We start from the raw sequence: 27,775 nt of genomic DNA on the forward strand, positions 1-27,775 counted from the left end.
TGTTAATACATCTGTCATTTTGTTTGCTTGCTTTGCAATCCATCATTCTTTTTTCTTTTACTTACGAGATCCGCTCATCATAATACTACTTGGTTCATTACAAATAACTTTCGGGGATTCCTCCCAGCATTGTTGTTGTTTGGTTTGTTTGTAAACATAAACAACCAACTTTTGTTTGACACACATAGTATTAGTAGATACAGTTAGCAAAGAAAGCATGAATAAATGCTAGTCAATAAAAGTATTTCAAAGCGTTAATTCTTTTACTACTCTTTTTTTCCATTTCTGTATAGCAGATGTGTACGCCCCTTTTGGAGCTGACTTCCATACAATCAGATCCTCATTGTTATAATTGGAAGATAATTAATTCATAGAAAGAAGTTAAGTTTCAAAAATACTTCGAAATGCATTCCATGTAATCATCTACGTTTCATGCTCATCTTGTTTTCTTTTTGTTTGCTTGTGTGGTATAACGATGAGATTAAATTTGATTTAACGTGGTTTAACAAGACTCTGTGCTTAATGCCCGTCCCTTCCTCAATATTTTCGCCTTGTAGCTACAAGAGTTTGAAAAATTACCAACAACCTTTTTTGTTGAGTTCTTTCTTCCAGTCGAAATTGTTTGCTAATATCTCCTTAAATAAAAAAGAGATAATGGCTGGAAATAAGAGAAGGAGGGACACCGTTTCGAATGGCTCCGATAAGCCAGACAATGATAAGTCGTCTCAACAAAATGGAACTACTTCGTCTCTTTCTGCTGTGGAATCTTCAGGAGATTTCCCTCGTGGAGGAGGTTCCACATTGACGCCTCTTGAATATAAAGAGGCTGTAACGGAGGCTAAACGAGAAGCCCTTACGGGTACCGATGAAGCTGAAGTTACTAAGGCTTCAAGCAAGCCATCCAAGAAGAAAAAGAAGAACACTACGAAGGCTACTTCTTCTAACGAAGATGAACTATCTTCCGTGTCCATCGAAAGCTTAAAATATAAAAGTTTGATACCAGGAACTTTGATTTTGGGACAAGTCTCTCAAATTAATACCTTAGATATTGCTGTTTCCTTGCCTAATGGTCTCAGCGGATATGTGCCCATCACCAGTATATCTGAAAAGCTTTCTCAGCGTCTTGAAAATCTGGACGATGCTGCCACCGGTACCGACAGTGAAGCCGTTGATCATCTTGACGAATTTAATAACTTCCCTGATTTAATTGATCTTTATCACGTTGGACAATGGATTCGTGTATGCGTGACCAAACTTGGTACCGATGATACAAAAAATAACAAAAAGCACGTTGAACTGAGTATGCGCCCTCAAGATGTAAATGGCCCCACAGAAGAACCAAATAATTATACTAGTGGGTCGGTGATTCAAGCGGCTGTTTCCAGTGTGGAAGATCACGGTATTGTTTTTGATGTGGGATTGAAAAACTTTAATGGCTTTCTGTCTAAAAAAAATATTGGAGATTATAAATTCGTAGAAGGCCAGAGTTTGGTTTGTACTGTTTTATCAAAAGATCAACGTACTCTTCACTTAGCTCTTTCCACCCCTGATTCACCTCCTTTAGATGGTTTACCTTCTGTTCAAGCTATTCTTCCGGGTAACTACATCAATGTATTAATAACAGATCTTAAAGATAATGGTGTCGTTGGAAAGTATATGGGCGTGGCTGATGTAACGAGCGATTTGTTCCATTGTTCCGTTAATCAAACAAAGGATTTGGAAAAACAGTTTCACCTTGCCAAGTCCTCGCCAGCTCGTGTGCTTTTCGTCCTCCCAGGCGATCCTCCAAAGATTGCTGTTTCTTTCTTACCTCATATTTTGAGTTTCAATTTTGATTCGGCGAAACCTCAAAAACTTGACCAGCTTGATGTTGGATTCATCGTCAATACTGCTAAAGTTACACACGTTAGTCCTTCTCTCGGTGTTTTTTGCGATGTAGGCATCCCCGGTATCTATGGTTTCACTCACATTTCTCGTTTGTCTGATAAAAAGGTAGCAAATGTTAGCTCAAATAATGGCCCTTATAAAGTAAATAGTGTCCACCGTGCTCGTGTAACTGGTTATAGTTACGTCGACAACTTGTTCATCTTATCCTTCCAGAATTCCGTTTTAGAGCAACCCTTTTTACGTATTGAGGATATAAACGTTGGTCAATATGTGGAGGGCTCTGTACTGAAACTAATTCCACAAGGTATCGTCGTCACTATCGCAGATGGAATCAATGCCTTGGTACCGTCTTCTCATATGTCAGATATTGCTTTGCAATTCCCTGAGCGACGTTTTAAAGTCGGCACTACTGTCAAGGGTCGTGTGTTAACCACGAATGTTTTGAGAAGAAGAGTTATTCTCACATTGAAGAAATCACTGTTAAACAGCGACCTACCTCCAATTTGCTCGTTTGAACAAGCAACACCAGGTATTCGTGCTATAGGTGTTCTTGCTCGTGTGTTAGAAGATGGTGCGATTGTAGAGTTTTACAACAGCGTTCGTGGATTCTTGCCTGTGTCTGAAATGAGTGAAGCTTATATTCGGGATGCGAGGGAACATTTTAAGATTGGTCAAACTGTTTCTGTGACTATTCTTAGTTGTGAACCATCCGAACGTAAAATGAGAGTTAGTTGTCGTGAACAAAATTGGGACGAAAAAAGACTTGAACAATTTGATAGTATTTCCTTGGGTTCTCTTGTTTCCGGTTCCGTGTTACAAAAAACCGAAAATTCTGTTATCGTTGATTTGGGTAATAAAGTTTCGGGAGTTATTGCTTTAGGTCATTTGTCCGATGGTGACCTTACTAAGTCTACCAAGGTTTTGAACAAACTTCGTGTTTCTACGAAAATAACAGATGTACTAGTTCTTCGAAAAGGCCAAGACAAGAGAAATATAACTCTGTCATTAAAGAAGAGCCTTATAAATGCTGCTAAAGAAGAACGCTTCCCCAAAACTATACAAGAGGTAAAAGAGGGTGTCAAGTATGCTGGCTTTGTTCGCAATACCACTGATTTTGGTGTTTTTGTCGAATTTTGTGATGGCTTGGTAGCGTTGGTACCTAAAGCTTATCTGTCAGAAGACTATGTTCCTGTGCCAGGCGCCTTATTTAAGCCTCAACAGTCTGTTGAATGTGTTTGCCTTTCTGTAAATCTTCAACAAAAGAAAATATTTATGTCATTTAAACCTTTATCTTCTAATAAACAAAGAGTTACTGAAGTTTTGGATAGCAAATATGACATTGAAAAACCTGTTGACGAATCTATTAAGAAAACTTATGATTATACAGCTGGAAAGGTCACATGGGGTACTATAACTTCTGTCAAAGCGTCTCAGCTTAATGTCGAATTGGCCGCAAATGTACAGGGTCGCGTTGAAGTTTCTGAAGTATTTGACAAGGCTGAAGATATTGAAAGCCTTAATAAGCCTCTCAAAAATTTCAAGAAAGGTGATAAAATTTGTGTCCGTGTTTTAGGTATACACGACTCCAGGCATCATAAGTTCTTACCTATCTCTCATCGTGTTTCTCCTAAGCAATTTTTGGAGTTGAGTGTGCGCCCTTCTGTCATGAGTATGGAACCCTTTAAGCTTGAGACTCCTACTTTCAAGAAGGGAGACTCGGTCATTGCTTATGTCAATAACATATCTCAGGAATGCGTATGGGTTTCCGTTACTTCAACAATAAATGGAAGGATTATGGCTATGGACTTGGGTTATGATGCAGAAGTGATTAATAGTATACCAAAGCACTTTTTTGGTGGTAAAGCTTTGAAATGTACAGTAATTGACACTTCAAAAGTTCTCGGTCTTTCCCTTATCAAACCCGTTGACGGTTATGAGTCCGTTAAACCAGGTGATAAGTTTTCAGGAAGAGTGATGAATGTAAATGAGAGCGGAGCAATCGTTCATCTTCCTGGCCATTTAACTGGACGAGTTTCTCGTTTGGACATGTCAGATGATTATGATATTGCTCCAAATGAAAAGTTTGTTCGTAACAAATACATATCGGTATATGTTATGAGCGTTGATGTTTCGAATAAGAAAATTGCCCTTTCCACTCGTGAATCTAGAGTAAATCCACAAAATGCTGAGGTCAAAGATAGAGAGATTAAATCCATCGATGATTTGAAGCCTGGTGATGTCTGTCGTGGGTTTGTTTCCAACGTGGCTGACCAAGGTCTTTTTGTTTCGTTAGGTCACGATTTGGTTGCTAGAATAAAGATTGCTGAGCTTTTCGATACTTTCATCAAAGAGTGGAAGACACAATTCCAAGTTAACATGCTGGTGAGAGGAAAAATAATTAGCGTTGATCATGATACCAAGCGTATTGAAATGACGCTAAAACCCAGTAAAATAGATGAGTCTTCTTCGATTACCACTGCATTTTCTGATTTACAGGTTGGAAGTAACATTGATGGTACCGTTGCTAAAGTTGAGGATTATGGTCTTCTTATCAAAATTGACAGCACAGACGGCATTGTTGGTTTGTGTCATAAATCTGAAGTTGCAGACGCTGTCGTCAATGATATAAGCAGGTTATATAGCGTTGGTGATAAAGTTCGTGCTCACGTTTTAGATGTAAATCCTGAAAAACGACGTATATCGTTGGGCCTTAAATCATCTTACTTTGATGCTGATTCAGATGTTGATTTATCAGATGAAATTGAAATGAAGTCTGCTGATGAAAGTTCAGATGAAGAAATGGCAGAAGATCAACAATCCGAATCAGAGGCTGACGAAGAATCATCATCTGAAGAGGAAAATGAGAAACCTGCTCCATTGAATGTTAATGGTTTCGATTGGGGCGACAGCTCTACCGTATTCGACAAACCTGCTCGTGATGTGTCTGAAAGTGAGAGTGAAGATGATGAAACTCCCAAACGCAAGAAGTCGAAGCCTGACAATTTTAATGACGAAGAGCGTGACTTAGATGAAGCTCCACATGTGCCTGCTGACTTTGAGCGTCAATTGCTATCATCACCCAATTCTTCCTTTTTGTGGATCAGTTATATGGCTTACCAATTGAATCTTAACGAGATTGAGAAAGCTCGTGAAATTGGTCAACGTGCCTTGAATACCATCAATTACAGGGAAGAAGAAGAAAAATTGAACGTTTGGATGGCATTACTTAATTTGGAAATTGCCTATGGAACAACTGAATCTCTTCAAAACACTTTCAAGGATGCTTGTGCTCACTGTGAACCTTTGGTTGTTTATGAAAAGTTGTGTGGTGTCTTGATAAAAAGCAACAAGTTGGATTTGGCTAATGAGTATATGGAAGGTATGCTTAAAAACTTCAAGCAAGTTCCTTCCGTGTGGACTCAATATGCTTCTTTCCTCTTAACAAATGGAAGCGAAGATACGGCAAGAGGTTTACTGCAGCGTAGTTTGCAAAGCTTGCCTAAATCTGAACATGTAAAGATAATTGAAAAGTTCGCTATCCTTGAATTTAAACAGGGTGATCCTGAGCGTGGTCGCACCATTTTTGAAGGATTGTTGAGCAACTATCCAAAACGCTTGGACTTGTGGAATGTCTTGATTGACATGGAAGTCAAGCAAGGTGACACTGCTATCATTCGTCGCCTGTTTGAGCGTGTGCTCGCGTCCAAGCTTTCTACCAAGAAAGCTAAGTTTATTTTTAAGAAATGGTTGACTTATGAAAAGGAAATTGGCGACAACAAGGGAGTTGACTCAGTTAAACAAAAAGCCTTAGAGTATGTATCTGGAAATCGGGAGGATTAATCCTTCAATCCAAATTTTTTATCTGGTTTATCAATGTTGATATGACAATTTCACTTTTTTTTGACGGTTTGTCAAAAGAACTATATTGTATCAGAACAATGAGTGATACATTCAATGGCTTTTTTTGTATGGTTTGGTTTTTTGGAATTAATTTCCTGTAGAACGGATGATAGATTGGGGAAATTTATGGTTAAAAATATATCCCTAAAGTATTCATTGAAAAAGGTTATTTATCGGATTTAATAAAGATTCTTTCAGGATTAAATTGAAAGGTGAAAAAGTGAATAGCAGAAATATCTTGAAAAAAAGTAAGTTCATCATACCGAGGGCACGAAAAGCAATACAATACCTACAAATGGTAATTCAATTACAGTCATACATTAAGAAAATACTTGAGAAGTACTTTAGCTTTTAATCAAGCGAAATTGATTGCATGTAAGAAAATTATACTATAAAGTGAAACACCAACCCCACATGCCATTTTTTAGTAGAGTCTGAAAGGCTTACCCATGGTAGACTTGATGACCAAGGAACCAATGTTTTGCCAGCCCTTCTTAAGTAAAGAGACCAAGAAGTTAACGGCAAGCATGATGTTAGAGATCAATTGGTCTTGAGACATCTCAATGTGACCAACGGCAACACCAAGACAAAGAACCTTCTTCAATTGGAACTTGATGGTAGACTTAACTTCGATGATCTTACCGTAGAGATCATCGTTGTGAGAGACAGGGGTAGGGAACTTACCAGCCTTGGAGAGACCGGGACCTAACAAACGGGGAATTTGCTTGATGAGGACTTCGGAAGCAACGAAAGCATCGTACTTCTTAGCCAACTTCTTAACAAGCTTCTTGTTCTTGTTAAGCTTCTTCAAGTCGTCGACGGACATAGCATCAACACCGCCATGCTTAGCACGGTCCAAATCGTGGGCATCACCAAGAATGCAGAGAGCCATGTTAGGGCGGGGAACATTGGGCAACTTGATGGTACCAGAGAAACGCTTATCACGCTGGGGGTCGTAGTTCTTCAAACCAATTTGAAGCTCGACAGTCTCCGTAAAATGGCGTCTCTTCTCTTGAGATCCCTTAAGGATGTGCTCGACATTGGAGCGGACCGTCGCAACGCTGACCTTGGACATGGTTCAATGTTGGTGTAGTGCGGGTACGTGAATTAGTCGAATAGAAATTTCACCGTTTCTTTGTGGTCCCAAAAGGCAGTCACATATGTAGTAGTAACATGTTAGGGTAGGGTGGATGGGAAACAGAGATGCAACGGTACGGTGCAAGGCAGGATAGTGCATTGGGTTAGCGTGCAGTAAGTATAGATACCGAACTGCAAGGATGTGAAACGAACTAAGGAAATGAGAAGAATGGGTGGTAAAAGATATAGATGAAATGAAAAGGAAAAAGTAAGAAGCAGTAATAAGAATATTATTGAAAAAAAAATAAATCATGAATGCGAAATCTTTCGAAATTGAAAGGAAAGGATAGGACCACTGAGAACAGGCGATGGAAAGTCTTTATAGAGGTTTCCAACAAATGTTGCTGTACCTACAAGACGAAGGAGACCGGATGGGGCATATGAAAAGGCTGAAGATTACAGAAAAGACAACAAGGGAGTCTGTAGGAAGAAATGGAGGAACAATGAGGATCCTTAGGATTGGTGCTGATATTTGTTATCTGAAATGAGAAGGTTAATAGAGCAAAAGGACAATAAAGACATACCATTGGGGGCAAACGTAGAGTAAGCAGGAGGATGAACGTTGGAATTAGAATGAGAAGCAATGCTCTGATGCGCCGTAGATTCGGGAGCATGAATAGAAGAGTATTGACCGTGTTCTATGTCATAGACAGGATAGGAGGGATACTTTAAGACAATGTAAATGGCGTGGATTATTCCAGGGAGACCCAAAGCGCAAAGACAGATATTGATGAGAAAGCTAAATCGGGTTGTTAGTATATAGCATAGAGTTTACGCCATGTAGAAGCAGTTGTAGAAACAGAACGATCCAACAGGCATCGAATGCTCAAAACATGGGAGAAAGTGAAGCAATGAAAAACATACTCTGCACTACAAAATCCTCTACGAATACCGACGACAATAAAAGGGACAAAAATAGAAAGAACAATCAACAGAAAACTCGTCAAGGTGTGGGGCGACATGATTGTTGCTTGAGACGGTTGTAGAGAAATATCCTAAAGAAATGAAAAGCAAGATTTGGTACTTTTTTCCAATAGAAAACCGCAATTGATTCAAACAAGCGTTCTTTTCAGGGAATGGGGCTAGGAAAGTGAGACTTTGTAGAAGGACAGACCAAGTGACACTGCGAAGGACATGACGAACAGGTAACACAGTAAACAAAAAGCAGTGGATCCAATTCTGTTTTTTGCAACTCCTTTTTGTTTTCTATTCTCTAGTTAAAATTACAATTGCACGGTAGAGTCCCTAGTGGACCATTTCGGTTTCTCTGATTGGCATTGTGATTCTTTGGATGACAAGCGATGGATGCAATGATTCCCAAAAAAGAGCTTCAATATAAATCGATGCATCGCAGAGAAAAATTCTTACCAAAAGCCAGGAACAGGGAATAGGAAAACTTGGTATGTCTGGAAAAGAACCCTTTCTCTTTTTTTTTTTATTTTCCCCGGGGGGAGGAAGATTTGACAACTACAAACCCGTTATTCGACCAACACACTTGCTTCTTCCAATAAATTCATAGTGGCTTCTTTTAGACAGAAACGAAGAGTCATAAACAACTAATCATCGATCATTCGCTCCTTCAACCGGGTTTTTTTCCACACATACACAAATCATTACATATAGAACTCGAAATCCGTCATATTCTCTAACTATAGATGTAGATATAAAAAAGAAATAGAAATAGAAATAGAAATAAAAATAAAAATAAAAGTAGAAGTAGAAACTTGCTATGGAAATCTGCGTCCAAAAGATCCAGCTTTCTTTCTTTTTGTCCCCCGCAAAGGGACCCTCGTTCGCATGGGTTACAATGAAAAGAAGCGAACTCGTCTAAACAACAATGTGACGTCGATCATGACCTAGCAAAATTTCCCTTGAACAACACGTTTGCCACTTACCTAAAACCAAAATTCTTAGAAGTAGAGGGTATACTGAGGTTCAGCTCCTAGAAACATTAGAATACGAGGCATAGAAAAGGTATTCTCGGTTTACACGTTGTTTTCGTTCTTCGTTTTCTATTTTGTACATTTGTTAGACTCTGGTATTCATTGGCATCTAGGTCTCTGTCTCTGTCTTTGTTGGATCATTGCATTAGTTTCTTTCTTTCAGATTTCCTTTTTTTAATTTAATAATCTCTTCCTACTGAAACTGGAATCCCTACTCTTTGCGTTAGGTTGTTGCGTTCCACTCCACTCCTTTTTCCAATACTTTCCAGTCTCGTTAAACTAAGTGAGAGAGAGTGAGGAATTCTCTTTGTTTCCTCCTCCACACTCTCTAGTACTTCCCACCTGCTTTGAATTGCCCTTTGAGACTTTTGTTTTTTGCTTTTCCTGCTTTCGGGGGTTTTCCTTTGTTTTTTTTTTTATTCTATTTCTTTATTCGTTTCCCATTTCTGCCTTTCGCAACTCTTTTTTTTTTATATACCACCCTTCTTATAGACACTTCTAGCTTTCTGACGAATTCCTTGTTTGTGTGTTTCTTTTCCTTTACTCTTTTTATTTTATTTTCCATCTCATTTCGTGACATAAATTTCTTGATTCCCATAGAAAATCAAACAAAAACAAAAGAATGAGTGCTCCTACGAATAATCAAGAAGTTCCCACACAAGGCCATCATGAGCCACATCACTCTGATGAATTATCACTTCCTGAATATACCAACCAAGACCCCAATCCCCAATATATTCCTGAACAACAAACCATCGAAGAAGATGCTCCTAATCAGCACGAGTTCGAAAGTGAACTTGAACGTTTGCACTCGAACGAAACTCAAAGGTCAAATTCTGGTCACAATGGTCGCCCTGTATCGACCGCCTATTCGACCGCTTCTACTGCCTCTCACATGAGTGTTGAAGATCAGGATCAAATTTTGAATGCAGAAATGTCTGTTCATTCTCAATCTCTTCGTCGTCGTGGCACGAACAGAAGCATTCGTAGTTCTATGCGTCGTTCTAAAAGAAGCGCCAGCCGAAAATCAAACAAGTCATCCAAACATGACAACATTGAGGAGGAAAAGTTTCCCAACCATGATGATGAACACCAATTGGATAATTTCGGTCTTGTTGAGTTCAGTACTGAGTCTGCCATCAGGGCTCCAGACAATCCTATCCATATTTTCGGAAGAATGTTCCAAGTCATTCAAAGACAAAGTTTTTTCATTCGTTCCATGATTTATATTCTTCCCTTTGCAGTCTTGTTGCTGATTCCCATCTTTATCGGTCGTTTTTATCACCTCAAAACAAATGACGGGTACAATAATCAGATTCGCTGGATCCATATTGGCGGTGTTCAGTTGATGTGGATGGCTATTTGGTGGGAAATTATTTGGCTCAGTTTATGGGCTGGTCGCTTTGCTGCAAAGCTACTTCCCTTCATTTTTGCATTTATCGTATCTTTTGTCAGCAACAATGTTACAAAGTGGAAATGTATGGCAATAGCTTTGGAATTTCCTTTGACATTGTTCCTATGGATGATGGCCTGTTATGTAAGTTTCCTCCCCATCATGACTCGGCACCATGTCGGGGACGGCGGTGTGTTGGACGTGCAAATGACGGCTCAAGGAAAACGTACTCAGCTACAGTGGGAAAAGAGTGCAAACAATGTTCTGATTTCCCTTTTTATTTGCTCCATTATGAATTTGGTTGAAAAGTTTTTAATGCAGCTCATTGCAATGTCTCTACACAAACGCCAGTACGAATCTAGAATTTTGTTTAACAAATTTGCAATTAACGAGTTGGCTCACCTATACGATTATGCTAGGACTCGCTCCTTTGATTTTAATGATGCCATTCAACGTGCTAAAAAGACTGGTCTCTTCAACTTTGCAGAAAAGGACCGTGGTGGAAAGACCGTAAATACTGCAGCTCGAGTTGCTCAGAACGCTTTGAATCAGACAACTTATCGGGCAATGGGTGCTTTTAATTTCGCTCATGATATGATTAATAAGGTTGCTGGTGAAATTTCTAACCGTGAAATTCAAGGCTCTACGTCCCCCAGAAATGTTGTTCAGCATTTGCTGAGAACTACTCGAGGCTGTCAGTCGTTAGCTCGTTGTCTGTTTCAAGCTCTGGTGAGACCTGGTAACATTGATATTGTGTATGATGATTTCGTCCCGGTTTATAGAAACGAATTTGATGAAGTAGACCAAGAAAAGCTAAACGCATGTTATAATATCTTTGATCGTGATTTGAATGGCGATATTACTTGTGAAGAGATTGAACTAGCGATTGTGGAGATTGGAAAGGAACGAAAAATCATATCGGCTTCTCTTCGTGATCTGAATGTATCCATCGGCAAACTAGACGCAATTTGCATGTTTTTTGTTGCTTTAATTACTTTGTTCATTTTCCTTTACTTGATCGCTCGTAACTTTAGTGGTGTCTTAACTTCTGCCGGTACTTGGTTGTTGGGTCTTTCTTGGCTCTTTTCTAGCTCTGCAGTTGAATTGCTTAATTCCATCATTTTTGTATTTGTTAAGCACCCTTACGATGTCGGTGACCGAATCAGCGTCTTGATTAATGGCGTTGTGACCCCAGCAATGGTGAAAGAAATCGCTATTATGTCTACAGAATTTCGTTTGCTGACAGGTGAAATTGTTCAAGCACCAAACAATTTGCTTAACACACTATGGATCACGAACATGCGTCGTAGTGATGGGATTTCCGATCCAATCACCGTTAGTCTGAAATTTGGTACTACGTTGCAGCAAATTGAGGCTCTTCGTGTGAAGCTGATTGACTTCCTAAAAGAGGAAAAACGAGACTACAAGCCGGATTTGCTTACTGAGGTAACTGACTTTCCCAATCTGTACTCCATGTCCTTGCTTGTAGTTTTTTTCCATAAATATAACTTTCAAGATGAGATTCTGAGAATGAGACGCCGTAACATGTTTATGTGTGCTTTGATGACTTACCTTCAAGAATTGGATATTGTGTCTCCAATTAACAACGCCCCGGGTAAGACAAAAGAGTCACCTATGTTCATCAACGTTGGCAATGGTGCCGCCGCCTTTGGATCAAACCCATTTGATAAAACAAACGGAAATAGACCAAGCGAAGGCCCACACGGAATTTTAAGGAATACCTCTGTACGCCAGCCTGTTCCGGAGGAATCTTCAAGCTCCACTGACGTAGCTGATATGGAAAGACAACCTAGTAAGAAGCGCGTTGATTTTTCGTTGGGAACTTCTCACATAGTGAGTGCGATGGATGACATTACTGATATAGGGAGCAGCGATTTAAATCGTGAACGTCTTCCTGACGTTGTTATTGAAAGCGCTGGCACTGATGCTATGCGTCGTGAGACGGAATTACGTAGACAACAGCAAGAAGAGGCAGAAGAAGAAGAAGAAGGAGAAGAGAACAAAGAAGAAAATGATGGATCTGAAAGGTCTTCCCGAAGATCTGGTCGCTTCAGTCTTTCGTCTCGTCGAAACCGCAACTCTGGTCGGGCTAGTGCAAATACTTCGCCGGGTTTACGCAATGTTGCTGTAGACGATATGAGGACTTCTCTGATAGGTCAAAGTACCACTAGATCTGCCCATCTTTAACTGACTGTCTGACTGAGCTTTATACAATGTGCCTATCCTAACTTATTTCTTAATGAGATCTATGCTTGTATTTATTATATTTCTAACAGTTAGGTGTTTAATTTTATTAATTTCTATTTTATTTTTATTTTAAGCCTAACATAAACTAGTTAAAGAAAGAAGGTATCTGTACTAGAAATAGCAATTTAAATTTTTAATGCTTATACTTAATTTTTTGGTAAATGGATTCACCGCTCTCGTAACAAGGAGTTTAGAATGTCTATCCTGGAGAAGGTAAAGTAAGCTAAGCAAGAAGAAATAAAATGGTATTTCACATTGAAGAATTTAAAAGATGGATACATTTTGGCATTGTAAGATGAGATAAGAATTGATAATGTGCAAATATTTGATGAACGAAAATGGTAAGTCGTAAATAAACACTCTAATTTAAAAGAGTTCCGACAGCAGAGGCATGGTTCACATAGGTCCTTTATATAAGTGACTATAGATGGAACATTTGCGATCGTAAATGTCTATACTTAGCTAAAAAGTCAGATTATAAGTCTTTGTCTTTTCAAAGTTGCCTTTTCATGATTTGTTTACTTTTTGTAATATTTTAGTCTATAATATAATACAATGGATTTGCATTTTATTAATTTTTTTCAATATTCCATAGGAGAATGTTTATAAGGCTAAAGAAATGTTATACTACCGTCAAATAAGCATAACGAGGGCACTGACCTGTCATTGACATACTGTCATTGCTTCATGAATGAGACATGCAGAAAGCTACTACCAAAACTTTTCAAACTCGCATCTTTGGTTTTAATGGGCAGGTTCTTTTGGGATATTAATTTTTGGTTCAATTAAAGATCCATTCTTTTTTGGGATGATTAAAGTGGACCCAGTTTCTACTGACTTTCTTTGGTGATTAAATAGTTGAATTCGTTTAGACTGTAAATATCGGTGCTTTTTTTGTTTTTTGGATTGCCATTGTAAAAATGAAAAATCTTTATACTCTTGTTTTGGGCTCTAAAGACTCCCCAAACGCTCAATGATGAAAAGTCAGAGAGTTGACCTCCTTCAGATGGCACACCTCCTCCGTACTCAAATAATTGTGCTTAAATAGAAACAGAAAAGGTCAATCGTTTCATTTTGCTTGAGGTTGGCTGCACTTCCATTAGAAACATGGCCAACGCCTTTATCCTTTTGTATACAACGAAAAGAATTGCTTCTAATACATCATTAGAATCATACAAATTGATTGACTTGAGTTGGCTGATGGATCACTCAGAGTTCCGCTGAAGAATCCGCTAAAAATTCTAGGACGGCTTTGGAGCCTTCTGTAGTCCCGTTGTTTATTCTAATTGTTCCAGTAAGCCAAAAGATGCATACGTGCATGAACCTGATTATATGCTTTTTAGGAAAAAGCATAGGAAAAGGAAAAAGTGGTATGGGAAGCTCTTTGACTGATATTTTTGGTAATGCACGCTTTGGAGATTTTTCCTGTCACTATATATTATTAACCTATATAGAATATATAAAAGGAAGAGATGGCACACCCCCAAAATAAGAAATCGTACTTAGTACCCTTATTGAGCAAAAAACTGAAGTTCGAAGTTTCGTGTCTTTTTCTTCGTGTAGTCTTACTCATAACTTTATATGTTTCTTTCTTGATTTTCGCCCCATCTTTGGAAGCATCGGTGCTAATGCAGTCCACCAATTTCCAAAGTGTAGATATATTCGCATACAAAAAGAATTACACGCAGCAAGCAAGGATACAATGCATCAATAATGCTTTTCGTTTTTATTTGTTCACTCTTTCATGAATCTTTTAGTTTGTTTCGCTTTTCTTCTATGACACTGTTAGCCACATATCGGTTATTTATATCACGAATAGAACAACACCTCCTAATGATTATTTTGGTAATTTCACGAAAACTCCTGTCAATAAGAACTGTAACTTCATTCTGGTGCTGATACATGCATATCTTTGATATCTTTGTAAAGAATTTGAAAAAATTCGAATCTTTCTACTCATATATACTACAGCTAAAAGTTTCCTCTAAAGAAAAAATTCTATTTCTAGTTTATTTTCCATTATGAAATCATCTCCGAAAGGATAATCACATTTTTAAAAACGTCTCTTTCACCTTTTGTTTACATACCATTCGTAATATGTCGCTTCTTTAGTTTTATGACTTGCTAGTTGTCACAGACGAGATTTCACCTGTTATGAGAAAAAGTATTCAGTGGAAATTAATTTACAGTTTTAAGATGAATTGTATTTGAATTGGATGATTTAATACTACTAACTTGAAAGAGTAATAGCTTCCAGGGATCTGGTTCACTAAGTAAGTTGTAGACAATATATTCAGCTAGACCAGTCAAATCTTCCAACTGGAGATATATATACTTGCTAAAGTAACTAATAAGGCTTTTTATTATTATTATCTTTTTTTCTAATGAAATAATTTTGTTGAAAACTTCCGTTGTTTACAAATCGTAACAAAGGGATTTGTTTGTATTATTATCATACAATATTTCGGCCTTGACATAATCGATGCTTACTAAGAAACGCAAGCATAAACAGAGAGAGACATAGATCATTTGATCAGATTACCAATTCGTAGGTTCATTATATAAGTAGTCGCTCTCCTCGGCTCATTTTCAAAGAACTACAAACCGCAATACAATTGTATTGAAGCTTCAAAAGTAACCTACAAATAAAGTAAGTATGAGCGAAAGAATGAAATTATACGGGTTTGAATTCTCTGGGCATGTTCATAGAGTTCGACTTTTACTGTCATTTTTGAAAATTCCATTTGAATGGATCATTATTCAGCCGGCAGACTTAAACTCGGAAGAGATTAGACGACTGAATTCATGGAAACAGGTTCCCATACTTGTTGACGGGGACACCGTTATATCAGATAGCAATGCCATTATGGTATATTTGGTGAAAAAGTATGGGGATGAAGACTTTTGGTTGCTCAAAGATCCATTAGCATCTTCTTGGGTACAAAGATGGTTTTCCTATGCTACTGGTGAATTACGTTATGGCCCATCACTTGCTCGAAAGATTTATCTTTATAAAACGAACGAAGACACAGAGGTTCCCAAACAGATTGCGGCTAAATTATTCGACTTTATGAACAATTATTTAGAAGGAAAGGAATATTTAGTTGGCGATCATATTACTCTTGCAGACTTTGCTATGTATTCCTACACGTCGCACGCTCCGGAAGGTTATATTTCTCTACGCCCATATCCCAATGTATTGACATGGTTGACACGCATCGAGAGCCTTCCTGAATATGTCCCTCTGAATTGGTTCAATCCATCCTTGAAAGATTATTAGTTACGATGACTGCGTTCTTGCAATAAATGAATAAATAAACTTGTTCTTATTTAAAGTGTAAATTGAAAGGTCTCCCTGTTACGTATATCAAAGACTACTTCCTACACACGTTCCCTCAGTAAGATTGACGGCAAGAGCATTAGATCAATTATCCAAATCTCGAATATCTGAACAAGACACAACAACTAGCCGTTTTCGTCGACTGTAATTTAACTTAGGTGTGAGTTTTTAGAAATTGATTATACAAAAATTCCGGTGATTATGAATCTGTGAATTGGGCTTCCGGCTCATCTTCTTTCTCCTTTGGAGATTCTGCTTCACTTATGACGTCCAGCTTTATTGCTTCTTCATTGTCGGTCAGGAAAGAACGTAGGTATGTTTTTGAGAATCTATGCATACCGACCAAATCAATCATCCACGAAAAAATGGCGCCAAACACCGGGAATTCTAAAAAGTCCAAGACACTGTAAAAGACAGCTTCTCCAATTGGCAAAGAGTAACCAATGCCTTCACACAAACCCCAGCTTACGAAATACAAAGCCCAAAGGACGAAAAAGTAAACGAGGGAACATATTAATCCAATTTTCGCTTTGCGTTTTAAAGGTTGAATATCATGCTTATAGGTTATACAGGTATGCACAAGTGCACAAGCATAACCGACCAACGAAAAAGCGCAGAATCCCCAACGGTGAGTCGAGACAGTCATAGCTGCAGCTAACAAACATAGAAAGCATAACCAGATGTTAAATACAGTTACGAGGATCCGCATAAAGGAAACACCGGCGAAGTAAAATATGCTAGAAATCACCAAGGGGAAATTGATCATCCATTGAATGTAGCGGACGAAGTAGACGACCCGAATCCTACGAAACCAAGTTGAAGTACTCAAGTTGACAAGCGTATATCCCAATTCACCAGCCATGCTAAAATAAACGATGGCGGAAACCATGCATGTTACAGAATACACATAATAAAACATTCGTTTTGGTGGGCTGGAAAAGATCGAAACGATAGGATACACGATGGCACAAAACAAAAATATGGAAAAAACCGCCCAGTAATAGTCCGTTGCCGACTGCAACATGGTTATATCAAGGTGGCTTTTGTTCCATACGTCTGAAGGAATTTTTCCAACATTGCTATTCATAATTCTTCACGCACTTTTGTTGCTTTGCTTGAAACTTTCAAACCTCAGTTATTGCGTGCCGAATACGGTTCAAAAATAATATACCAAATATAGAATAAAAGATATGTATACAATAAAAAAGAAGTATGCTGTTAAGAAGAAAAATTCAACACGGTGTAAACAAGCATCTGTTTGTGATATAAATAAACAAACACTATTGACGCAAACAGTTGAGTTCGGTAATTCGTCAGGAAACTTTAAAGAAGGATGATGTGTTTATAATCACATTGAGCAAGCCCACATCTGTAATACTTTAACATGGACCTGAGGAAGACATAATGTCGAAGCGTCCGTAGATAGTCGAAGCGAAAATTCAGAATTCAAAAATTTCAAATATAAAGAAATCGCCAGAATAGTAGTTGGCCAACAAATCTACAAATAAATAAATAAAAAAAAAAAAGGCTAATGATTATAACCTAACCCCATCGTGAAATAAAAAAAAAGTCGCTTATTATAATTAGTACATTGGCTAATACAGAGGAAAGATGAAGAGAGAATGAACGACGTAGTTTGTCAGCTTGTCATGCATTAGGCCACACGGAAACATCAGAAAGATCCGATAATCATATATTCAGGGTATTTACGTACTTATTTTGAAAGGCATTCACGCTGTTGAGTATAGTGAAATCATAAAGGTACTTTCATAAGAATCCTAAGTAAACATGTGAGGTATTTAAACCCTTATTAAAAAAAAAAAAAAAAAAAAAAAGAGGGCAACGTGGTAAAGTGACTAGCTGATTATGAAAGTAAAACCATATAAACTGTTTCAACGAAAGCTGAAATCAGAGCTTCATAAATAATTATTTGCTAGAAGCGCTGCTGAAACGTTCAGCACGCTTCTTGGCTTTTTCTGCTTCAGCTGGATCTTCCAGGATTGAGCTTTTGCGTTTTTGTCCAGTCGTCTGGTTCTGATGCTGTTGACGAAATTTTTGCCTTCCACGCTTATCCAAACGCCCTTTACGGGAACGAGATAACTCCCCGTTCATTTGTTCAGCAACAGGTGTGGTTTGTACACCAAACCGAGTGGCACGAGCAGCCTTTTTTATCTGGTCATCATTCATTGGCAGTCCGAATCGCTTAGCACGTTCTACAAGCTTAGCTTGCTCAGCTGCCAATAACTCAGGGTTTTGGAAGTCTTTCGTATCATCTGCTGTTGACTCTTCAGTGCTAGGCTCTGGCTTTTCGCTCGATCCTGAAGCACCTGGTTTTTCCTTTTGCTGATCTTCGGTCGATTCTTCATTTGCAGGCTCTCCTTCAGTCTTGGGGGCTTCCTCTTCTGAAGGCTTGGAAGGTTCTTCCACGGCAGCAGTATCATTGTCCATATCTCCCCAATCAATGTCATCCTCGGGGGGAGCTAAATCACCTAAATCAGCATCGTTGTTTTTATTAGCATCCTCCTTTGATGCTTCAGGCTTTCCTTCCTCTGAGCCAGTCAGTCTAGCAACTAATTCATTTTTATTTCCGTTCGTGGAGAGCCCCTTTTCAGCTAGTCTTTCACGTAAATCAGCTACTTTCAAGTTTTTCAGATCAGACATATCTAGAACTTAGCGTTTTTCGACTTTTTTTGTCTATTAACAAAAGCGTCAAAGTTGTAGGTGAGCGTAGACGAGCCCAATATGAACAGGGCTGGAATATAGTGAGCTTTTACGAGACACGATTTGGAGACTTATAGGTTTATACCAAATTATAAATAATTGCGTTAATAAATAAATTCCATATTTTACAAGCGCAAAAAAGTAGTGTATGAGAGAACTCTTCAAAGTGCGCGAAATAAGAATGCTAATTGTCTTGATGCATGCCTTTCGTGGCAAAATATTACTAGATTCTGCACAAAAACCTTAGATACCCTTCATCGTAACTTGGCAAACAAGCTGCGGACAAAATTCACGCACAGCACTAACATTTAAATTACTGTCTATGTATACATGCTTGTTCATACAAAGTGTATCATCCATCTATCTCGTAAATGCTAGGTGATAATTCTTTATTAAGCCATTGTACGTGTTGTAACCAAAACAAGGTATTTAGTTCAAGGAATATGCTCCTAAATCTCCATAAATACCCCGGTTCTATTAAAAACAAAAATAAATTCTTTTCAGTCCTATCAAAGAACACTTTTTACTCTTGAGGGATCTCAATGTCACCACTGTCAATCTCCTTTTGAACATCATGAGGGTTCTTACCTTCAACGGTGCAACCGACGGAGAAAGCAGTACCGAGGACCTCCTTAACAGTACCAGAAAGTTCCTTGGCAAGAGACTTGAAGCGCATAGTACGTGCAACTTCAACAATCTCGTCAATAGAAACGTTACCAGAGTGGACAACACCCTTGTCCTTCTTTCTGTCACGAGCGGGCTCCTTCAAAGCCTTGATAACCAAAGCGGAGGCGGAAGGAACGACGGAGACGGCGGCTTGACGGTTTTGGATGGTCAACTTGACGGTAACACGAAGACCCTTCCAGTCCTTAGTAGCCTTGGCGATATCTTCACCAACCTTCTTAGGAGACAAACCCAAGGGACCAATCTTAGGAGCAAGAGTAGAACCACCGGCAACTTCACCACCGACGGCTCTCATGATTACGGTCTTCACTTCATTGGGATCAAACTAATAATATGTTAAAAACTTTATTCTTCTAAGGCGAACTCTTTTTACAATTCATGATAAACACTTACTTTAGGAGGCATCTTGCTCTTTGTTAAGGAGTATGGTAGAGGTGTAAATTTCTTGTTTGTTATATGTGACTGTTTGTATCACCCGTGACTATTCTATCGTATGTTACTTGATATACTCATACAAGTAGCAAGTTTTATTTGTAAACAAACATGAGAAAACATTTGAAATGAAACAAAATGAACGAATGGGATAAAATGAGATTAGAATATAGAATATGGATTTTCGAACGCAAATCGTAACCAATTTGGATTCTTTTGTAAAAAACCGAACTTATGAAACATTATGTAGTATAATTTATTCACCTGGTGTGAATTCCTCTAAACCATAGCGTTCAAGCTGGTTGATAAACAGGCTCTTAAACATTAAGTAAATTAATATTTTTATTGTCATTTTTGATACACCATTTTGCTCCTTCCCAATCCTTTTTGAGGGTTTACTTGTAGAAACATAATGAACGTATGCTTAGACTATTCATCTTACATTTTCTTTAAGCATTAAGTCCTTTGCAGTTCTATATATTATATACTTAGAGACACTAACGAAGCTTTATACTTAGTGTAGCAATATTACTTGATAATTTATATTCGTTTGCACCTACTTCACAGAACAAAACAAGAGTGAATATAGCATGAAATCTAGAGATTAGAAGGAATAATTTAAAACCAAGTTACTCTTACAACATACCAACAAAGTATACAAAATGCAAAAAATTACACTGCTTTCGGATCCTGCAACTATTTCATCTGTGACAACCGCCTGAAATGAAACCCTAAAAACGTTACCAAAACTTTTTTTTGTTTTTTTTTTTCTTTTTCCATTGTTTCACAAATTCTATTCCCATTCTGTTATAACAACATTGTGGACCATTTATATATAAGGTCCAATTATTTTAACAACCATAGACTCCTTTTTCACAAAGTAAAACTTAAACCCAGTACCAGTACTAGTATACAACAAAAGGAAATAAATTTTCTATAATAACATTTTAGCGCTTTTGTGGTCCGACTGAATGATTATCCTTCCAGTTAAACGTATATACTCATTTTGTTGCAAGCATGAATTAAAAAGGATCATAAATTGAAACTTTTATAAAGCTCCTTAATTATTTTTTGATTTTTTAAAGCCGCTCATCACAGATTTGGGTTCTTTGCCGGCTAAGGGATGGTTGCGGGCACGCTTTTCAGCAGGCTTCAAAATCTAAATTTATTGAGTCAGCATAACTTCTTGAAAAAAAATTATTTAGTACCTGAAAACTGCAAAGTAGATCTTCATTGACACTCATCATAGCACCAACGTTGTCGAACTCTCCACAATAGTTTGGAGCGCTGAAAATTGTCACAAGCAAGCGCTTAGCAAAAAATTCGTAACCGTCTTCAACTACTTGGTGAGCCCTACAAACCAAGTCCATATCCTGTTTTTGCAAAAACCGATTTACGACATCAGCTCCGAAAGTATATGAAACTCCTCTGTCATTATCACCCCAACCTTTCACATCTTTCTCAGGATCAGACCACAACAGATCGCATAATAAGCCTGTGTCGGGGATATCTGTAGGACGAATAATCCGTTGGATTTGCTCCATGGCATTCAAGTCCGGGGAAAGGCCACCATGCATACAAAATATTTTTTCATCAACAATTGCAGCAACGGGCATACAATTGAAGCAATCGGTAAATAGCTTCCATATTTTTATATTATAGCGACGTTTGCATTCGTCATAAAATCCATAAATACGATTGATACTAGCACATTCATGGTTGCCACGAAGAAGGAAGAAGTTTTCGGGATACTTTATCTTAAAGGCAAACAAGAGACATATAACTTCAAGGCTTTGTTTTCCTCGATCAACATAATCTCCCAAGAACAAATAGTTTGCATCAGGAGGAAATCCTCCATATTCAAATAATCGTAGCAAGTCTGAATACTGACCGTGTATGTCACCACATATCTACAAAACGGGTTAGAAAGCTTACTCCATGGTTTGTCTTCAAAGTAAGAGAAAAGATAATAAGCATGGTAGAGGGTCATCAAGGCTAGAGATATATATATCCGAATCTTCATAATGGCAATTAAAGTCGTTTCCAAACGTAGGTTTCTCAAACATTATGAAATACATCACGTAGATTTTTAGAAAAAGGACACCCAACCACAATTCTACCCACACCAACAGAGTCCAAATAAGTAAATGTCCAAAGTTCATACCTTTAAAGGGGCCTCCAATTCTAACAGCATTGGCTGATTTAGAAATAAAGAACGGGCAGTCGTACATAAATAACGAATTTCTGCTTCCGTTAATTGAGCTTGGCGGCCTGGTTTAACATGCTGCACTATTTTTTTTTTTCGTTAGCAAAAGAAACACCGAGATCATAGAAGTCCATAACTACAAACCTTTTATAAGCTTTTCTATTATAGTATCAATATCATAATCCATGTTTTGTTATGATTTCAACCGCAATTCCCCAGCAAAAGAAAAACCACCCAAATGTGATGTTTGGCTTGTGTTGAGTAGATTTCATAAAACACAAGTCAAGAAGCCGAAAGCCCAAACTTCCTGTATTTCCCTGGAAGTTTAACTGAATTTCTCCGAAGTAAAAGAAGATTAATCTAGTGATATTTATTCCTGAAAATGTGCTTTAAAGGATTTACATGGTCGGACTACTTAAAGATTTGTTTTCCTTCATTGCAGATTCCTTAAAGAAATGCAAAAGCAGTAAATTCTTAGTAGTATAAGTTTAAACTGAATCGTAAACTCTTTATTTCAGAGACTGGTTTGTCAAATTTTTAAAAGCCAAGTTACGAAGCAGCGAAAGAAAACCAGTTTGGTGTCTCCTAAATTTCAAAATGAAGACCAGTAAAAAATGTAACATTCGTATCTAAGGACGGAATTTACGACTCGAGAAATTACACCCTTTGGTTTTCTCCCTTTCAACGGTGCTTGTTACATTGTATGCTTGTTGAAAGGCAGATACAAAAAAAAAAGGGTTTCAATGATAAAGATGAATTTCTATAAGATAACTAGTTATATTTGAAAAAGGTGAATTTCGTCAAGGCCCAGTAATTTTGAGGAGTAAACGAGAACGCAATCTTATTTTTGACGTCCCAAGCAAAATACTATTACTATTGACAATTATTTTGTGTCTAAACATAAAGGAAAATCTGTCAGGACTCGTCGTTCTACCACTGTCGTTTTCCTCCTTTAACCCAACACTTTTGCGTATCTGATCGGGAAGGTTTTACCAAGAAAAATGAGACTTGTGTAAACGGATCGGAAACGAAATAATACTCTTTCATCCTTGTATGTCGCTTTAACTCATAGGGCTAAATTCAAGATAAATCTGAAACTTTTTCTGCGAATTGCCAGCAGGGAAGATAATACTTCTTGTATTTTGTTCCAATCCGATTGAGATCGATCATGAATTTTTATTAGCTTGATACTTACATACAATAGGAATGCCATAACCCAAAGCTTCCAACAATGCTCTATACGAAACCTGCTTCTAAAGCAGTATATCTGTGGTACATATTCGATGTGACTAGTCTATCCATGGTAAATGTTGCCTGTCTACAACTCATACAAATGCTGTTGGCATCTCATTATCATGTACCTACTGAAGAGGTTCGAGAAAAACTTGTAGTCGTGACCACATTTGCCAGTGTTCTTCAATATCTAGCGGCTACTTTCGTTGTTCCGGTCTATTCTCTTGTTATAAAACGGTTTTCGCCATGGTTTACCGTTTTATTTACTTGGCTAGGAGAAGAGTATATGCTAATTTCGTCAATTCTTGCTCTCTTGTACTTCAAAAATGCTTCCCAGATTGTCCATATCATTGTTTACTCAATCTCTTTAATGCAAGGGCTGTCAGGAGCTGGCCCTTCTATTCGTGCCAGTTGGAAAGCTATTGCTCATGCCTCATATATTGATGAGCCGTTTGTCCTTTTCGTTACTTCTATTCCAATGTTTTCTTTTTTCTTGGGTCCTTTCTTCGCGAGTTTTTTGCTCTCTCATATATCCCTCTTTCAGTTATACATTCTGGCCTGGCTATTACATTTTGTTAGCGGCGTTACCTTTTCATTAGCTTTTTATCATTCCCCCTCTTTTCCTTCTTTGTCTTTAGAAACGCAGCCTCTCTTTGCTACCTTTGAGGCCCTTGAAGAAGTAAATTGTCCTGGTTCGTTTCCCTCCGACGATGAAAATCAGAGACATAATTTCAATCTTCACCTAATTTCTAATGTATACAAGAATTATACTAAGAATATAAAAAATGTACTATTTAACTCGTACTTTTTCCAACTGACACTTACTTGTCGCTTGCTGTTATTGTCCTTCGTTTTTTACATGCCTTCTGCCGTTTTTTTCGATTATTATGTTCAATATTTGCTTAATGTTATCAAATTTTCCTTGGAAAAAGTTACCTTTATCAGTTCTATTCAAACGTTTGGCACGTTGCTAACTTGCTCTGTCTTGACATATCTGTCTGCTTTTGATGATTTGACGACAAAAGATTTCCATTATATCTTATTTGGAGGTACGCTTATCCTTTCAGCATTGACTATGGCCTATTACTGGGCTCTAGAACCTTTCATTCCCTTCCTAGCGTTTTTGCATGGAATGTCTCGTTCAATGGAGCCAGTTTTTCATTCCCTGCTAACCATCTACGCTCCTCTTGAATCTTTGCATGATTATTGGAGGCTTTCTGCCATACTAGAAGCCTTCTCTACTTGCTTTTCCTACATTTGTTTAGCGTATTGCTATCTACAAGGCACAGAAAAGAAACATTTCCTGTTTTTCCTTGGCCCCGCTTTTCTTGCCTTAATTTCTTGTTTTAGCTCTCTTCTGTTTCATAAGTATTCGTCTTAGATATGAGCTCTCAGCAGTGAACGAGCTGGACTCTTAGATGTCGACGATAATTGTATTTATTCACTTTGAGTCACTATCCAGCAACTTTACGAACGTAAACCTAAAGATATATGTACGTATTTCTAAAAAAAAGTCTTTTATATTTCAGAAACCAGTGCTGTACTTGTTGAATATCGTGAAGCCAACCAATTTTTATGTTCGTCAACAAGAAGAACATATTCAGTTAGTCAAAATTTTCCTTTTTTTCAATATGTATTATGTTATTTAAAGCAGGATATTCCATTCTCGAAACAACTGAAGACGATTCACTAGATTATTTTGTTTTATGTATCAAAAATAAGTTACCATCAAAACACTTCCCAATATCTGATAATAATTTCAACACAATCGAATTATTTACATAAATAAATATTAAGCCAAATAATCGTCAGAGGATATTCAATACCGTCTTATCCCGACACCAGGAATTGTTATCCATAGCCCGAACACTTACCCACCTCCCACATCCAACCTCCAAAACGGTTGTGGTTCTTTACAACGATGAATTTTGAGGAAATTGAAGAGCGAGATGGTTCGTATTATTGAAATAGTATTTAACATGATTATTAACATACTTCTTCAGGGATCCGTTTTACTTGGAATGCGTTTCCATCAACTAGAATTGAAAGCTCTAGGACAATCGTCCCAATTTCTGCTCTCTACAAGCCTTTAAACCCTAGACCTGACTTACCGCCAGTCCTTTATGAACCGGTGACTTGTAAAGCTCCATGCAAAGCAATTTTGAATCCTTTTTGGTAAGAATGGTTATATTCATCTCAAAGGCATCACGAATAGTAGGCTAACTTGCTCGCAGCCACCTTGACACTCGTGCTAAATTTTGGATATGTAAGTAACTAATTTATTCGACAAGATGATTATGGGAAAGACCCGTAAATAGTGGACACCAAGACAAATGTTGGAAATCTAACTGGTATTTTAGGTCCATTTTGCTTGCAAAGAAACATGCTGCCACCGCAATACAAGGACGTATCAAGCACTAGCCTTCCTTTGGAGTTACTTCCTGAATTCTCTACCATTGAGTATACTCTTCCCAGACCACCACAACTCCCCCCTGTGTTCCTTTTTGTTGTGGATTTATGTCAGGATCAAGAAAATTTGCAATCATTGAAGGATTCCCTTATTATTAGCTTGAGCTTGCTTCCTCCCGAGTGTTTGGTTGGTTTAATTACCTTTGGTACTATGGTCGATGTTTATGAGCTTGGATACACCGAATGTTCCAAATCATATGTCTTCCGCGGATCAAAGGATTATAGTTCTAAACAGGTGCAAGAGATGTTGGGATTGCCTGTTAGTTCTGCTGCTGCTGCTGCGCCAATTGCTTTACAACAAGCTCGCGCCGTTTCTGGCGGTATAACCGCCTCTCGTTTCCTTTTACCAATTCAGCAATGCGAGTTTCAGTTAACTAGCATTCTCGAACAGCTTCAACCTGACTCATGGCCTGTTGCTAATGATAGGCGCCCTCAGCGTTGCACAGGAACTGCTCTTAACATTGCCGTTAGCATGATGGAAAGTAGCTGTAATAATAGTGGTGGCCGCATTATGGTTTTTGCTGGCGGTCCCAGTACTGTTGGGCCTGGTATGGTTGTTTCCACTGAGCTCCGTGAACCTATCCGTTCTCACCACGACGTTGAGCGTGATCAAGCTAAGCATATGAAGAAAGCTTTGCGTTTTTATGAAAACCTTAGTAAACGAGTTAGTGCCAATGGTCACGTTGTCGACATTTTAGCTGGCTGCTTGGATCAAATTGGTATGATGGAAATGAGAAGCTTATCTGCTAGTACTGGAGGTTATTTGGTACTTTCTGATTCCTTTACGACATCTATCTTTAAACAAAGTTTCCAACGTATATTTTCCCGCGATGCTTTTGGACACCTAGCTTTAGGCTTCAATGGCAGTATGGAGGTGGTTACAAGCAAAGAATTGAAGATATCCGGCCTGATTGGAAATGCCGTCTCGTTGAACAAGAAAGCCCAAAATGTCGGTGATACCGAAATTGGTCTTGGTAATACGAACAGTTGGAAGATGTGTGGTCTATCTCCTAAGTCTGCTTTTGCTCTCTATTTTGAAGTTGCTACGCAAACCGCTGCTGCACCTCAAAGTAATGATAAGGGCTTAATTCAATTTCTCACCCTATACCAACATTCCTCTAACACTTTCCGTTTGCGTGTTACTACTTCGGCCCGTGCTTTCGCTGACGGTGGAAGCCCATTAATCATTAATTCCTTTGACCAGGAAACCGCTGCTGTAGCTATGGCACGAATTGCTGCTTTCAAGGCCGAAGTTGACGATGGACCGGACGTTCTTCGCTGGACTGATCGAATGCTAATTAAACTTTGCCAGAAATTTGCTGAGTATAGAAAGGATGATCCCGCTAGCTTCCGTCTCTCCTCTCAATTTACTCTTTATCCTCAATTTATGTACTATCTTCGACGTAGCCCTTTTCTTCAAATTTTCAACAACTCACCGGATGAAACTGCCTTCTACCGTCATATGTTGAACATTGAAGATGTTAACAATGCTTTGATTATGATTCAGCCCACTTTACTTTCGTTTTCTCTAGAACATCCTGATGGTAAGCCAGTGTTATTAGATGCAGTTTCTGTAAAGTCTGATGCAATTCTTTTACTTGATACCTTCTTCCATATTCTTATTTTCCACGGTGATACGATTGCCCAGTGGAGAAACGCTGGTTATCATGAGAAACCTGAATATGCAAACCTTAAAGAATTACTGCAAGGTCCTAGAGTTGAGGCTGCCGAATTACTAGTTGACAGGTTCCCGATTCCCAGATTTATTGTATGCGATCAAGGTGGTAGTCAAGGACGTTTCTTGCTTTCACGCATTAACCCATCAGAAACCCACAACTCTGCCACTATTTATGGTGCTCCTTCCGCTCATGCAGTTTTAACCGACGACGTATCATTACAAGTATTTATGAGCCATCTTAAGAAGCTTGCTGTTGCTGTTTCTTGAACGTAATTTTATGCCGGTAAATAGCTTTACCTTTAATGATCTCGGCTGTTTATATGCATTTATTCAGGGTTTTTACTATCTAGGTAAACGTTGTTAGGATGTTTACTATGATTTTTTATAGCCTTTTTTTTATGTCTTAAGAAAAATCGACTATCTTTTACCTTATAGTGCGTTCATTTTCATGGCTATAGGTAAACTAAATATTCTAGGAGCTACG

At 38.2% G+C, this 27,775-nt stretch overlaps 11 protein-coding genes across 11 annotated transcripts; 5 read left to right on the forward strand and 6 right to left on the reverse strand.

The window, feature by feature from the left end:
- Window positions 1–654: 654 nt before the first annotated feature.
- rrp5 (U3 snoRNP-associated protein Rrp5) lies at window positions 655–5,727 on the forward strand (the record flags this gene model as incomplete). Its single annotated transcript, XM_056183094.1, has 1 exon — window positions 655–5,727. The coding sequence occupies one exon, from the start codon at window positions 655–657 to the stop codon at window positions 5,725–5,727; it is 5,073 nt and encodes a 1,690-aa protein (XP_056039021.1).
- Window positions 5,728–6,211: 484 nt separating this feature from the next.
- rpl101 (60S ribosomal protein L10a) lies at window positions 6,212–6,862 on the reverse strand (the record flags this gene model as incomplete). The annotated part of the gene is made up of 1 exon (XM_056183095.1): window positions 6,212–6,862. The coding sequence occupies one exon, from the start codon at window positions 6,860–6,862 to the stop codon at window positions 6,212–6,214; it is 651 nt and encodes a 216-aa protein (XP_056038954.1).
- Window positions 6,863–7,377: 515 nt separating this feature from the next.
- pmp31 (plasma membrane proteolipid Pmp31) lies at window positions 7,378–7,886 on the reverse strand (the record flags this gene model as incomplete). Its single annotated transcript, XM_056183096.1, has 3 exons — window positions 7,378–7,403; window positions 7,449–7,663; window positions 7,789–7,886. 3 exons carry the CDS (start codon window positions 7,884–7,886, stop codon window positions 7,378–7,380), a joined length of 339 nt encoding a protein of 112 aa, XP_056038967.1.
- A 1,603-nt stretch (window positions 7,887–9,489) lies between these two features.
- Window positions 9,490–12,468, forward strand: msy1 (MS calcium ion channel protein Msy1; the record flags this gene model as incomplete). Its single annotated transcript, XM_056183097.1, has 1 exon — window positions 9,490–12,468. One exon carries the CDS (start codon window positions 9,490–9,492, stop codon window positions 12,466–12,468), a length of 2,979 nt encoding a protein of 992 aa, XP_056039778.1.
- A 2,716-nt stretch (window positions 12,469–15,184) lies between these two features.
- On the forward strand, window positions 15,185–15,808 carry SOMG_04311 (gstA; the record flags this gene model as incomplete). Its single annotated transcript, XM_056183098.1, has 1 exon — window positions 15,185–15,808. The coding sequence occupies one exon, from the start codon at window positions 15,185–15,187 to the stop codon at window positions 15,806–15,808; it is 624 nt and encodes a 207-aa protein (XP_056039791.1).
- Window positions 15,809–16,067: 259 nt separating this feature from the next.
- Window positions 16,068–16,955, reverse strand: mug73 (multispanning 7TM plasma membrane rhodopsin family protein, implicated in signaling; the record flags this gene model as incomplete). Its single annotated transcript, XM_056183099.1, has 2 exons — window positions 16,068–16,883; window positions 16,923–16,955. 2 exons carry the CDS (start codon window positions 16,953–16,955, stop codon window positions 16,068–16,070), a joined length of 849 nt encoding a protein of 282 aa, XP_056038964.1.
- An 839-nt stretch (window positions 16,956–17,794) lies between these two features.
- mlo1 (RNA binding protein) lies at window positions 17,795–18,529 on the reverse strand (the record flags this gene model as incomplete). The annotated part of the gene is made up of 1 exon (XM_056183100.1): window positions 17,795–18,529. One exon carries the CDS (start codon window positions 18,527–18,529, stop codon window positions 17,795–17,797), a length of 735 nt encoding a protein of 244 aa, XP_056038878.1.
- A 583-nt stretch (window positions 18,530–19,112) lies between these two features.
- rpl1202 (60S ribosomal protein L12.1/L12A) lies at window positions 19,113–19,678 on the reverse strand (the record flags this gene model as incomplete). Its single annotated transcript, XM_056183101.1, has 2 exons — window positions 19,113–19,598; window positions 19,667–19,678. The coding sequence occupies 2 exons, from the start codon at window positions 19,676–19,678 to the stop codon at window positions 19,113–19,115; spliced, it is 498 nt and encodes a 165-aa protein (XP_056039744.1).
- A 1,087-nt stretch (window positions 19,679–20,765) lies between these two features.
- sds21 (serine/threonine protein phosphatase PP1 catalytic subunit Sds21) lies at window positions 20,766–22,098 on the reverse strand (the record flags this gene model as incomplete). Its single annotated transcript, XM_056183102.1, has 4 exons — window positions 20,766–20,864; window positions 20,914–21,615; window positions 21,870–21,994; window positions 22,056–22,098. The coding sequence occupies 4 exons, from the start codon at window positions 22,096–22,098 to the stop codon at window positions 20,766–20,768; spliced, it is 969 nt and encodes a 322-aa protein (XP_056039716.1).
- A 1,044-nt stretch (window positions 22,099–23,142) lies between these two features.
- On the forward strand, window positions 23,143–24,525 carry mug111 (major facilitator family transmembrane transporter Mug111; the record flags this gene model as incomplete). The annotated part of the gene is made up of 1 exon (XM_056183103.1): window positions 23,143–24,525. The coding sequence occupies one exon, from the start codon at window positions 23,143–23,145 to the stop codon at window positions 24,523–24,525; it is 1,383 nt and encodes a 460-aa protein (XP_056039764.1).
- A 540-nt stretch (window positions 24,526–25,065) lies between these two features.
- sec231 (COPII cargo receptor subunit Sec23a) lies at window positions 25,066–27,558 on the forward strand (the record flags this gene model as incomplete). Its single annotated transcript, XM_056183104.1, has 4 exons — window positions 25,066–25,096; window positions 25,148–25,319; window positions 25,379–25,410; window positions 25,505–27,558. 4 exons carry the CDS (start codon window positions 25,066–25,068, stop codon window positions 27,556–27,558), a joined length of 2,289 nt encoding a protein of 762 aa, XP_056039466.1.
- Between the last annotated feature and the right edge of the window lie 217 nt (window positions 27,559–27,775).

This window comes from Schizosaccharomyces osmophilus, chromosome 3, assembly GCF_027921745.1.
Source record: "Schizosaccharomyces osmophilus chromosome 3, complete sequence".
Taxonomy (NCBI): domain Eukaryota; kingdom Fungi; phylum Ascomycota; class Schizosaccharomycetes; order Schizosaccharomycetales; family Schizosaccharomycetaceae; genus Schizosaccharomyces; species Schizosaccharomyces osmophilus.